Source organism: Plectropomus leopardus, chromosome 17 (genome assembly GCF_026936395.1).
Source record: "Plectropomus leopardus strain MGB_pleo_1.0 chromosome 17, ASM2693639v1, whole genome shotgun sequence".
Taxonomy (NCBI): Eukaryota; Metazoa; Chordata; class Actinopteri; order Perciformes; family Serranidae; genus Plectropomus; species Plectropomus leopardus.
Genome location: NC_142192.1, coordinates 17,311,923 through 17,325,062, shown reverse-complemented (window position 1 = coordinate 17,325,062; position 13,140 = coordinate 17,311,923). Strand labels below are relative to the sequence as shown.

The 13,140-nt window shown below is 38.8% G+C and overlaps 1 protein-coding gene across 2 annotated transcripts in view; it reads right to left on the bottom strand.

Annotated features, from left to right (window-relative positions):
* Positions 1-13,140, bottom strand: part of adgrb2 (adhesion G protein-coupled receptor B2) — a 303,815-nt gene that overhangs the window by 111,934 nt on the left and 178,741 nt on the right. For both annotated transcript variants that reach the window (XM_088089892.1, XM_042506819.2), the window contains 2 exons: positions 11,455-11,643; positions 909-1,070 (listed from right to left, as the gene is read on the bottom strand). In XM_088089892.1, the coding sequence (XP_087946018.1) occupies positions 909-1,070; positions 11,455-11,643 (351 nt within the window). The remainder of the gene's footprint in view (positions 1-908; positions 1,071-11,454; positions 11,644-13,140) is intronic.

Below are 13,140 nucleotides of genomic sequence, written 5' to 3'. Positions count from 1 at the left end.
AAATGGTACCTGTTTTTTCCTGCTGATCATAAAATTACTGGTTAAGCCTAAGTTTATTGGAGGCTGACCTGGCTGTATACAACTGATTATACTTGGTGATGATGATAATAATAATAATAATAATAATAATAATAATAATAATAATAATGCTTTTCAAGGTACTTAAAGACACTTTCCAAAAGTCATAAAAGATCATAAAATGGAGAACACTAAAACACAAATAAAAAACACACAACATTAAAATACATATAACATCAATCAGAAGAAAGCTTATTTTGGAAAGATTGGTTTTGATAAGTGTTTTGAACTGAAAGAGGTTAGTGCTGTTCCAGATATGTTTGGGGAGAGTCAAGAGCAATAGTTATCTTTCTACCGGCGGGGCTCCATTCAGAATATCTGTTGAAATTCTGGACTCTAACGGCTGTCTTTTCTGACACAATTCTCTAAATTTGGATGAGCTATAACCAAAAAGTCATTTAATTTAGTTGAGCTTCTATTGGTGTCAAGATGTAATTGCAAGCTATAGTGGCTTTGCAGTCATTAGATTGGTCTAGTTCTTTTCATCATGTGGAAGATACCATCACTGCCAGAAACCACCGATACCCTTAGGTTAGAACAATGGGAGGCTGACATGTACATTTTTCCCTACACAGTCTGCACAATGTGACATGAATGCAGCGTCCGTCCACATTTTAGCAGATTAGAGAGAGACACTTGGTCAATGCAAGAGCTGTAATGGAAGAACACAAAAAGTAAATGCATGTGAATGTAAACTTCAGAGTTGTCACAGTAACCCAGTTGATTTTGATTTTTGTGATTTGGTAGAAAAAGAAGAAGTCATGCATGACTAGGCAGAGAGGCAAAGAGAGAGAGACTGGGTGTATCATGTGAATGGGGATGGTACTAACCAGGACACACTGCTATGTTGCAGAGTTTGGTCTGAATCTCGGGTCGTCCACAAGCCAAGACCCCGCCTCCGTTCACACACTTCCTGGTTCGCGTCCTGGAGCCCCGCCCACAGGTCACAGAGCACAGACTCCATGACGACCACTCCTCCCACAGCCCATGCACTGCAAACACCCACAAACACGACATGGGGGTGAGGAATGAGGGAGAAAGGGAGGGGTTGGAGCATCCCAATGCAGGCAGGAGGGTTAGAGAATGAGAGAAACATGAGAAATTAAGTGAGACGATGCACATTCCTTAAAAAACATGACGGAAATGACCTTCTGACCTTCACAAAAACATTCCAGATCCAATGGAAAAGAAACACTGAGAATGAAACTGCACTTAACCATTGTTAAATGAAAGAAAATGGAGGTTAGGAATGGAAACTCTAGCATTTGAAGTCATGCAGCTCAAACCATGACAAGGAAATGAATGTAGTAAGTTGGCTTCTGAAATTATTAGAGCATTCGGTTACTATATAGAGTGAACCAAAAGGATCCAAAGACTCCAATGACTTCAAACACCAATTAAAGTATTAAAAATGTTTCTGATCTTTTTTTCTCTCAGTTCCTCTTTTTCCCCTTTACTGCACATCTCAGCCCATTTTAGCCACAGATGACGATGAAATACATTGAAAATAGAATAAATGAGCAGTGGAACTGCACAAAAAACTTTGCAGCTAATGAACTTCAAGTCTACTTCTGTGATGCTGCTTTATGGACGCTAATTCTTGCAGGAAAATGTCTAGTTGATCTGTTTCAGCGCTGTGACACTGGCAGATTGTGTCATGTAAGAGAAAAACACATGTGTAGACACACATGCACAAAAATAATTGCTTCAGAGAAAAGAACAATGAAAAGACAGATTGTAGAGGAAAAAAAAAGAAATATTCAACAGGAGACTCCAGAGGCGGAAAAGATGACTGACAGGATTAGTTAGTGAGTGTCAAGAGAGGTGAGAATAAAAATAGATAAACATGACAAAAAGGGGAGATTATTAGTTAATTTGAAAGAGCACAAAAAAGATTTTTGGCTCAGAAAGTTTGAAAGGCCAAGAAAATGAGGCAGTTATTTAAAAAATACAGAAATGTTCAGCCAGAGACCAAAGGAGATTACGCTATGTTGAAAGAGATGGGAAGAAAGGAAGAGGAGCAGATTTGGCGAGATGCTGAGAGAAAGATAGAAAGCAAGATATGGAGACAGAGAGGGACAGAGGGAGAGAAAGTAAGAGACAGCAGGATGGAGATTGCTGGTCCTGTGTTGAGCAAAGCTAAATAAATCATGGCGATAAATAATTAAGTCTACTCTGTGAAGGATGGCTCAGAGGAGCAGGATTATAGAGGGCTGAGAGAGAGGGAGAAGACGGTGGTATTAAAAAAGTACTGAGATATGGGGAGCCGGTAAACAGTTAGATATCCTTAAATACTGCAAAATATGGTATCAGTGCATCTTTAAGATGCTGTACAGAGTGGCTATGTTGCAGAGAGACAAAAGCATCAGGACTGTATCCAGTTATAAGCATGTGTGTCGCTTTTTGTTTCTGTACAGTTTATTCAATTAGATATTTTTAATCTCAGTTGTGCGCTTTGCTTAACTAAAGTTGGCCTAGTTATAGCGTAAGTGTTTATGAAGCAGAGATTTGCGCACATCTAAATTTACATGGGGTTCCACATCACAAACAATTTCTCTCATATAGTTGTTAAATATTTATGCATCCTGTCTGGCAGGAGTAAGTGTTGCATAGTTGACTGAACCAACTGTGAAAGATAATGTTTGCTTGCTAATATCTAATATGGTCCAATAATCAGAGAGGTTGCTTGATTAGTAATCAATCAAAAGTAATTTTAAAAGTAATTTTAAATAAAGACACACACACACACACACACACACACACACACACACACTTACTGAGTCACTGACCAGTTTCAAAGGCTATGGCAATCATATAGACTACATAACCAATTATCCTCAGTTAGGTTAGCATAATTTAATATGAAAATGTCACAACACATTTATCATTCTGTTCTTATTTAGTTGTTTTCTGTGAACTTGAAAGTTCATTTTTTAAAAATAATACCATACGTAAATAATGAGAAGAAACTGAAACTTGCAAAACTGACATGAGAGGTTCACGTAGAGCGTCACAGTTTGAAGTGTTTGGCCACCGGCCATGCTGTTGTATTTGACCAGTTGGAAGTGAAAATGTGTTGGCTACAGATGTCTATAAGTACTTTTTTTAAACACACATCACTAAACTAGTTTTGATGGAGTAACAAACTTTGAAACCAGCTCGAATTACTAAGACCCTGAGAAGAATTTTACGCACACACTTAGTGATAGATTTACAAAGAACTGGTGCAACCCAATCCTGACCCCCAATCCCAACTTTATTTATTTTAAATGCTCAATTTCATGGTTCAGAATGTTCAACAGCCACCAAATTTAAGATTTTTGAGCTCTGAAATTGCACTTTCGTATAACCCATTGGGAAAGTTGTGTCTGTTGAACAGCTGTTACTCACCTAAAAGGTGGCATTTTAATGCAGCAGGATGCAATGTGCAAGTACGTCAACCAAAATATTTTGGTATCAAACATAAAACAAGACTTAATTACAAAATATTTAATTTAATAAATCTTGTTAAAAAACAAAACATAATCAGGATCTCCAAAGTGCAAGCAGCAGATTTCTTGGGGGTATCTGCAAAATTAAAGTAATTGCAAAACCCTCACAAGAGACTGGGGCAATTTGATACAAAAACAAACTAAAAAAAATAATACAAGTCAGTCAAAGTTCTGTTATTTAGCTTTTTTTCTACATTGCTACAAGATTGCTTGTAAGACATTACTTATTCATCCAAATCGAATCTCCATCTCTCAAACCAGTACAAGTGTATCTGAAGTCTGACTGCGCAAAGCCAATCAATTAGCCTATAAAATCAAGCCTGAAGCTGCTTTGGGACTAAGACATTAAAAGGAGAAAATATCCATCGGAGATGGGGACAAGGTTAGAATCTGATAAGCAAATTAAGGAGGAAAAAACACGATAAAAATGTCCTCAGATACTGGGATGTGGAATGTATCACAGCACCTACTGATGACCAGGTAAGCACTCCCCATTGAGTGGTATTTCTAGTCATAAACAAAGCAGCAGAGGGCAATTATATCAAAAATCTTGTCTATCTTGACACCAACAATTACATTAACATAATACGGCACGTCTTTGGGTTCAACTGCTCACATTAAAAGGGAGTTCTTTGCCGTCAGGGTTGCAGTCGCTGAGGGAGGTGGAAAAGAGCATGTTTACAGCAGGCACTAAAAGAAAAACAAGATTTAAATAGCAAACTGATCAGTGTTGATCAAACCACGAAAGTGACAGATCTGTCTTGTCACAAAATCAAGTTCATGAACTCCAAAAATTCAGCTTGGTGAGGGGTAGATGAAAAATATGTAGCTGGAGAATGTGCAAAAATGGAAGCACACAGATTTACTTTCTCTGGGCTGTGTTTCTGATGCAAATGCAAGTAAGCTCAGATAAGAGAGGATAAAATGGCCATGCTCACCATCCTTATTTAAGCATATGCGTACACACACACACACTTAGCAGATGTTCACAGCAACGCAAAGACTAAGGATATGTGTAATGAGGATGCATGACTTCAATACACGTTTTTATAATCTACGCAGTTATTAAATCCGTGTAATGATGCTTGCTATATAAAGATATCAAAGATATCTTAATTCTAGACTTTGTGAATGCACAGCCTATAATAGGACAAATGCATTGTATTGATCATAAGCATTAGCATCATTACCAGCAATTTCATCTGGGGTCATAGCAAAGATAGCTGCATTATTTAAAACTACATATTAGGGTGTGTGTGTGGGTGTGTGAGAGTTTCTGTGTTCACCATCTGCAGTCAGCCACCACTACATCTTCGCATGCATTCTCAGTGTCTTGCTTGAATGGTTAGTGGAAGTGTGATGTTGCAGCATTTGACTATGCAGTGACCCAGACATACTGTATTCATAATGCACCATTGTTCCGCTTCATGTTTTAAATGTCACTGAATCTATGGCAAATGAGCAGTAGCTAAATGGAACAGAAGTAGGGGTACTACTTCACTTTGCACGCTTTGGGGCATAAAATCCTTATACTTCAGCACGTGTAAAAAAACCCAAAAAAAAAACAAAACAAAAAGAAAGTTAATTTGCCGGACCAATTACTGCCTGGTTTGCTTTGTCAAGAGGCAGACCATTACTTAAAATTGATTATCTGTATCACCTTAATTTAGGAGTTTTACTCATGAAAAAACGAGGAAAAAAATGTCCATTTTCACTTCATTGGCTTTCTGTCCAAGCTACTTTTCTTTGATGTTCCCTAACTCGTGCAGACACACACAAACACGCATGCACAGAGATGCGCCCAAAGACATATCCACCCACACTCTCACTCATAACACACCCATGCTTCTGAGTCCTAACTGGTGCACAAACACAAATAAATGGTAGAAAAGCAGAATAGAAAATTCTGGCAAACAAGAATTAAATATGCAGACTGCACTCTCCCCACCTCAGGATACTGGAGGAAACTGTGAAAGCGTGTGCGTATTCACTTATGCCTATGTGCATTATAAATTTGTGATTGTGAGTGAATGCATATGAAACAAACAGAGGATGTTGGATGAAAGATTTCACTTGAAGATCCTTTAGATAAATCAGGAGGTTGGCGCATTTGGCCGTCATGTTCTGAACATCAGGGTTGAAAGTTGCAGCTCATACTTACATGCATAATGTGTGTCTATGTGTGTATAGTGAATTTTCTCTAAAAACTCAAACTGGAGTTGTTTCATTTCATGATTATTGTTTTTCCAGTATTTCAGGAAAAAAAACCATTTTTTTTAGTGACTGCATTTTAAGTCCAAATTACTGCAGTCCGGATAAGTATGCGTATGTACGTGTGTGTGTGTGTGTGTGTGTGTGTGTGTGTGTGTGTGTGTGTGTGTCTCTGTATACTAAATGTTTGTTCATGACTCCCCATCGGACCAGATGGAAGACGAGGCTTGAATCCAGCAGCAAAGAGATCAACAAATCAAACAAGCATGTAGATTTCTACGCCAAATTAAGTCGAAGTAACAAAGAAAATTGTTTTGGAAAGTCAACCACATCAAATTCATTAAACACTTTCATATCTCTTTGCTACCCCATGTTTCCAGTCCCACTTGAATTTGATGTGATCCCATTCAGGCAATCCCAGGAGTGTCCCTACACGCCTCCAGAGCCACGTCACAAAACATCAGAGGAGTGGAGGGAAAAATGAAATAATAAATAGAACATAACACAGCAACCAATATCCCATCAAAGGAGCGGCTGAGGATATTAATATCGACACTGAATGGAAAATGAGGCACTTAGACATACAAATCGCGTCGGCACATTTGCATAAAAACAAGATTAGCATATGCACCGACAGGGAAGAAAATTGTTCCTTTTTTATATGTCTTGCACCAGTAAACACTGACTGACTCCTTACTGAAATGTGAAAGCATATGTGTACATTTAATATACTCAACGACATATACTTCATGGAGAAATCACACAAACTTACAGAGATGTACAGAAAAAAATGAGAGCAGACCGAATTGCTCTTTAAGTATAATGCCATTTAAATATCACTTAAATGCCAATTGACAGAGCCAAAACAACAGTAACACCTTAAGCCTGCACACAAACAATAAAAACTAGACATTAACATCACAACACTTTTACAGCCTGTGTTTGTGGATGCAGGGATACCTTCAATGTAAGTACAAACAAACACAAAATGTATGTTTCCATAAAAATACTCAGAATATGACACCATACAAGGTTTGGTCTAATTTAAACGCAGCGGCGGCATCACAATGGGATACACTTGCTGCCACACCCACTGGTGCCCTCTGGCAAAGACAATAGGAGGCCAACATTACTGTCTTAAAACAGCTGTGGCGTGCTCATTGTTGAAAGGTTGACTGAAAGGAGTGGTATCTTTTAATACTAAAAAACATGAAGCATTGGTACCAACCATGTTAGCTTAGCTTTTTGGAAAGGGGGTGAAATAATACTCCAAATTTGGCTTGACCTCTCACCTCTAGATTTCTGAATGAAGAAAGGTTCTTTCAGTACCTACAAGTATCTGCGTAACTTTAGAAGGCTTGTTTCAAGTGCATTATTTGTTCCTTATAATCATTGTAATTCTTCAAATTAAAGCCGAATGTCTTTTAAGGAAAGGACAACCAGTCTATTTGAAGATCAATGAATCGTCTAACAAGTATATGCAGATATATAACACATTAAATAAGGACTGCTTTGAAACCCAAAATGTTAACTGTGCCCCCATTATTCTGTACAGAATATAATTACAATCATATGATTACTACCATTAGTTGTAAAAAACGAGACTAAAGGATATCAGTATGCTACCCCTTAACCTTCATACTGATATAGTTTTCAGGTAGTCTTTACTTTAAAAGCATAATTGAATTCCTGAAATTCAGTTATGGCTTTTGGTTTTGGTGTGCCACCCCAAGATTTTCAGTGGCCCCGTCTAGCCACCCTTTATAAAAACTTTCTAGGGGCGCCTCTCTTTGAATGTAGATACATTTTTAGTAATGCCTATAGAACCCTATGGATGCCGCTCCCTATATAAATGTTCATCCAGTGCCTTTTACACAAGAGAGGCCTTGTCAAATGATGGGGTTCTATAAACTAAACGGCTAAAGCTCAATGACTACACCCCGTGCTGTGACTCTGACATTTAGACAGTCGTAGCCCCACTTTTGCTTTGAGTTATATATCTCCAGAGAAGTTATGAGACCTGACTTTTCATTTAATAGTCCGTCCTCAAAAGCATCACTGTCATTATTAGTGGCTGTATATGGAGGACATTGGTGCCATTTTCCTGAGATGTACTCTCTTAGGTATCACTGGGATCATAGAGGTTAGTCTAGAGAGTATCACACTGTCTGCCAAACAGAATACAGGGCCATGCTTTCTCCCTCTCTAGTCTAGGGACAATGCAGGCTTTTCTGCTATGTTCCTTGGACAGGCCCACAGTCAGTTCCCAATGGCTGCCATAGTCACGAAGCCAGGGCATCAGCGATCACTCTCTTTGTCACATTATGGTGCAGAGATCTGCTGGTGGAGTGGATGGTCTGCTATCATATCAGGCTCAGACATGATTCCCTTGTTTCTTCTGAGTAGCCAGCAAGATTGATCTTACAAAGACTCTCTCTTGTTACAAAGAGAACACTAAAAAGATCCATTGTGTCCTTTTTGTCTAGACATTAATCAAGCCAAACATGTCAACTGTAGCTAGTTTTGGCTTGGCCCATGTTGGTAAAATCACCACTGATGAGGCTGTTCATCTCCCTTGCAAAGCTTTCACATGCAATTCATTAAGTGACAGGGAGGTGAAAGGGAGGTCTTGTCTGATTCAGGCTTTGACAAGTTCAGACCAACAAAAATATCCCAAGGCAAGATTTTGCACAATTTCAATGTTTTTTTTTTTATCTGTAGGGATATTCCTCCTGCCCAGTGACAAAAACCATGCATGTGGACAGGCAATGCAAGATCCTTGTTCTAAAAAGGATGCTACATCATTTAAGCATTGTACTCCTATAACACTGTTGACTTAAAATGGAAGGATAAAAAAATCAAACCAGGAGCAATGAACCTCATTCACTAATATGCGCGTAGAAACGTTCTTACTCTGCGTCTAATATAAGTGCACATGCAAAACTACCGTCTGATTCATGACAAATGTGCACCAGCTAATTTTGTTCTTACCACTGTGCATATTTTGGTGAATCAGAATCATTCTTAACTGGCAGGCTCCTGCCCACTGTCTGCAATCAGCATACGACCATGGCCCCATTTCTCTATATAAGGAAATACATTTGCAGCAAGTTGATAATATGCACATGTTCAGGCCACACACACCCCAGTGTTGAACCATCAGTGAGCGTCTGCAAACATGTTGGGCTCTTTACTGCAGGAGTGGACTGCAGTCTCTTATATCAAGGTTGAATATGATGCAGATCTGAATGATCTTAAAATAAAAATGTAATGGCACTAAAATTGGTGAGAGTAGCCATAATTACACACAAATTAAATTCTCATATAGTCCACTGTAAGCTGGACAGGAACACTTGGATTGAATATTTAAATTATGACAACAATTGATGAAGAAGAAAGGCTGAAGATAAAATAAATTCTAAATGCAGTATTAATAAGCTCTGCATTTGGTTAAAAGGTGCATGTTTACATATTCCGAGACAGACAGGCTTTCATCATTTGTACGTAAGCATGGTCTGAGGCAGTTTTAAATTTGTTCGCAGAGTACAAAAAAATTCAGTTTAAAAAAACATTGCTGAATCCTACATTTCTACTATAACATTCGCACACATGGTTTAAGCACTAATTTGTGTGTACACACTGAATGCGTGAATGCGGCCCACTATTTTTTTTTATTCCATGCATTTTTCATGTCAAAACCTTGTGTCTACATTATCCATAATGCAACTAAATCAGCATCGGTTCAGCTGGAGATCCGGTTGTGCTATGCTAGTGAGTAATATAGTTTCCAGCTGCTGAATGTCTCATTGCCATCAGATTTTTTTTCCTTCATTCTCAAACTTGGAGTCTTCTGCTTCAACTGAAGCTGCCTCAAGTGACATCATTTAAGTCAATTTATCAGACTTTGCACCACTCTCTCTGGAGCAACACAGGTGCGCCCCAAGATTTGTTGAGTTTGATGTGTGAAAATGGTGGAGTTCCCCTTTAAGAGGTTGCGACTAAAAAGCCTCACACTCTTCCTCAAGTGTGGTAATAAAACTGAAAAACGACTTTGCTACCTTTGCTGGTCTGCAGGCTAAAGACTGCTAATATAGCAGGAGGGGCTAGGAGGTTTGCTGCACCACTTGATCATTCATCAACTGTGGCTTTACCAAGCAGCACTGAATTTTTGTCATCCTCTGGTTGGGGACTTAGCATAAGAAGTGGATTAGGGGAGGGACGGAGACCAGGCAGAAGGGAGCCAGTGCCATACAGAACTTCACTTCAATTGCAATCAGGGCAATCAATCAAACCCGAGCAGGACAGGCAGTACTTCACAATTTCATCTAGTAAAGACCTACATCGGCAATCAAACGGGAGCAGGGCTGACATAATTCAGGATGAGCGGTACACAAGTTCCCTCAGTGAACTGATCTGGCTTGATTGCGTTGTGTATTGCAGAGGGGAAAAATGGACGAGGTGCTCTTCATTCTGCTCCTGCCTTTTTGTAGCAAGCAGATAGGGTTGGATACACTCTCTCTGATTGGCAGAGCATGTATGCAAATGAAAATTGTATTTGATTGGTTAAATATATCTTGGAACTGCCACTGCATCTAAAATGAAAAGCTCTAATTCCTCTGAAATTGAAGCAAAAGCTGCAGCAGCTCTTGTTATCATTTTGAATGTTTTCTATGCTTATCACTGTATAACGCAGGTTTAATTTACAATCAATAATTTCCATCTTTGTATATCTAACTTTCCATTTTAAATTACATCTATAGATAAATTACATTTATCTATTATATCTTCAGAAGTTAATCTTCTAAGTATGCAGTTAGATGTTTTTTTTTCATTTTTCAAAAACTAATCTATCTGAACAGACATAAGAAGACATTGATATATAGATCATAGATATAGACAAGACAAGGAAAGGGAGAACAATACTCAGAGGACAGTGAAAGATGAGAGCTAAAGATAGAGAATCCAGGAAGTATGAACTTCAGAGCTATAGCAGGTCTAATAGACTTGCTGACATCGAACTTAAGTGTCACGTCAGTCTTTCTCTCTCTCTCTCTTTCCCCCATTCTCTCTCTTACTCAGCTGGCTCATAGTGTGAACTGAAATGACGAAGTGACATTCTCATTTTGTAGGTTTCTTTTCTGCTCCACCATGGTTAGATTATGTTTCGGCTGAGCAGATCCCACATGATGTGTTTGAGTGTGTGTGTGTGCTCATACCGCCTACCTTCCTCAAAAGTGACAGAGTTTCACACTGTCATTATTTTCTTCAGTTTCACAGCTTTCTTAACACATTGCAAATAGATAAGTAAATGCTGCACAACTGAGTGAGGTGCTAAGTAGAGAGCTTATGGTCAAAAGCTGCAGTTAGTCAAATTTTACATTAACAAAACAAAACAAAAAACAGAGGCCTGCAATGCAGTCTGCAAATATCTGTAGGTAATTGGTCATCATTTTTGCAACACGTCTAAACTTTGTCATTTATTTTCTCGACTTTTTAATCCCTACATGTGGTCACAAAAGCCAGGGGCATATCCCAGCATGCACTGCAGGGAAGCAGGTATCATGGATGGCATCAAACAAACTGCACATAAACAAAGACTGAGCCCTCATCATTATTTCTGGAAAAAACAGTACTAGTGCTGAAAGGCAGCCAATGAAAAGTTGGGTAAAAGTACCTGAGCCTGTGATCCCAGGTTCACCTGGACATGAGGCGGTGTTGTTGCACATGCGCGTTTCCCGCAGGGCTCCGCTGCACAGTGTCCCATAGGGAGAAGAAACGCAAGATCGTGTCCTCACTTGCCAGCCTTGCCCACATGTGAGAGAACACACGCTCCACTGTGACCACTCCTCTGCAGCAGGGTCACCTGAGAGCAAGATGGAGGTAGACAGAGCCAGAGTTATGCTCAATGGTTGCAGTTTCATGTTACTAATGTTTCTACAGGTTAGAATGCAAGAATGCAAAAGATCAACAAGAACGCCGTTATTAGTTGTAGCATGAGCACAGCTTTTTGACCAAGAGCAAATAAAACCAACTGCATGCTTTGAAACATGCTCATAAACGACGGCTAATGTGATACAACACGTTTCTCTACATGTTCAGGTTCATGTGACGACCGTCTCCTAATCATAAACATATTCAGCTGTTTACAGAGTTGCAATAAATGGCCTACACTGATGTATCATGGGAGTCATGCAGTAAAAAGCCACAACAAAGAAGCCAGACTTACAGGGAAGTGTTAATGTGGATGATGACAATTCATCGGTACATTTTCACTTCCAATTTCCCTGCTACTGAGCGCATTAGCACATGTTTGCTTTATTGATTCCTGTCTCTGCTCTTTATTTACTGAAATAAAATGAAAATTCCCTCTGATAACTGTGACACCATTGTAATATCACTTCAATAGAAAAAAAATCACATTAATTGTAATCCATACAATTGTCAAGTGAAAAGCCTGGGACTATCTGACAGATGAAGAGAGGGCTTTGTGGTTACAATAACCAGAGAGACTTTATGTAGTTATAGGAACATTTTTTCCTCCTCCGTGTGTAGAAGCAGGGTGTTCACAGGTATCAGACACCTACATTTAACTTTTTAAGAGCTTGTCAAGACCATTTTTCAAACGTGTTCAAGACAGACTTTTAGAGAGAGATCATGTTTTTCTTATAAAACCATAGCAGGTGAATACAAGGGTAAGCAGTATATACATGTATACCTACCTGTGCAGAGGTAGGTTTTATGTAGGAATATAGTTACAAGAGTTAGTTAGGTTAATCTACATTTTGCCAACAGGTGAGGGCAAGTATAAAGTCGAAAGATAGTAGATATTTACACTATTGAATTTAAGACATTTTAAGGACCTGCAGACATCCAGGGAAGAAGGTAAGAGAGTCCAAGGTCATCATATGTCTGATATTAGATTATACTGCTTTATGGTAGATTTTAATAATGTATAATTATGACACTGCATGGCTTGTGATACTACATCAATATGTGATATATGATATTTCTGCATACGATGTAAGTATGGGAGCTATGTGATGTGATTTAAGCCCCTTAATGTGAATAAACCTTGACTGAATATTCATAAGGAAGATGATCCCGTTCAAATTCAGAAATATGAAAACTAAAGACAAAGACAATGTCTTCAAATGTTCATATAGTGGCACAGATTGTGTGCTCAGAAATCTTTTTGGGTGATTTTGAGTTCTCCAGGCAGCTGTAGAGATAGTCCTATTGTTCCCTCTGAGTTTCGCCCTTGAAAGCAAAAAAAAAAAAGAGTGTTAAGTCATCCCGCTTCTCTCTTTCTAAATTGTTTATGAGCGCCGTGTCCTTTGATTGAGGCGTCATCACATGGCAA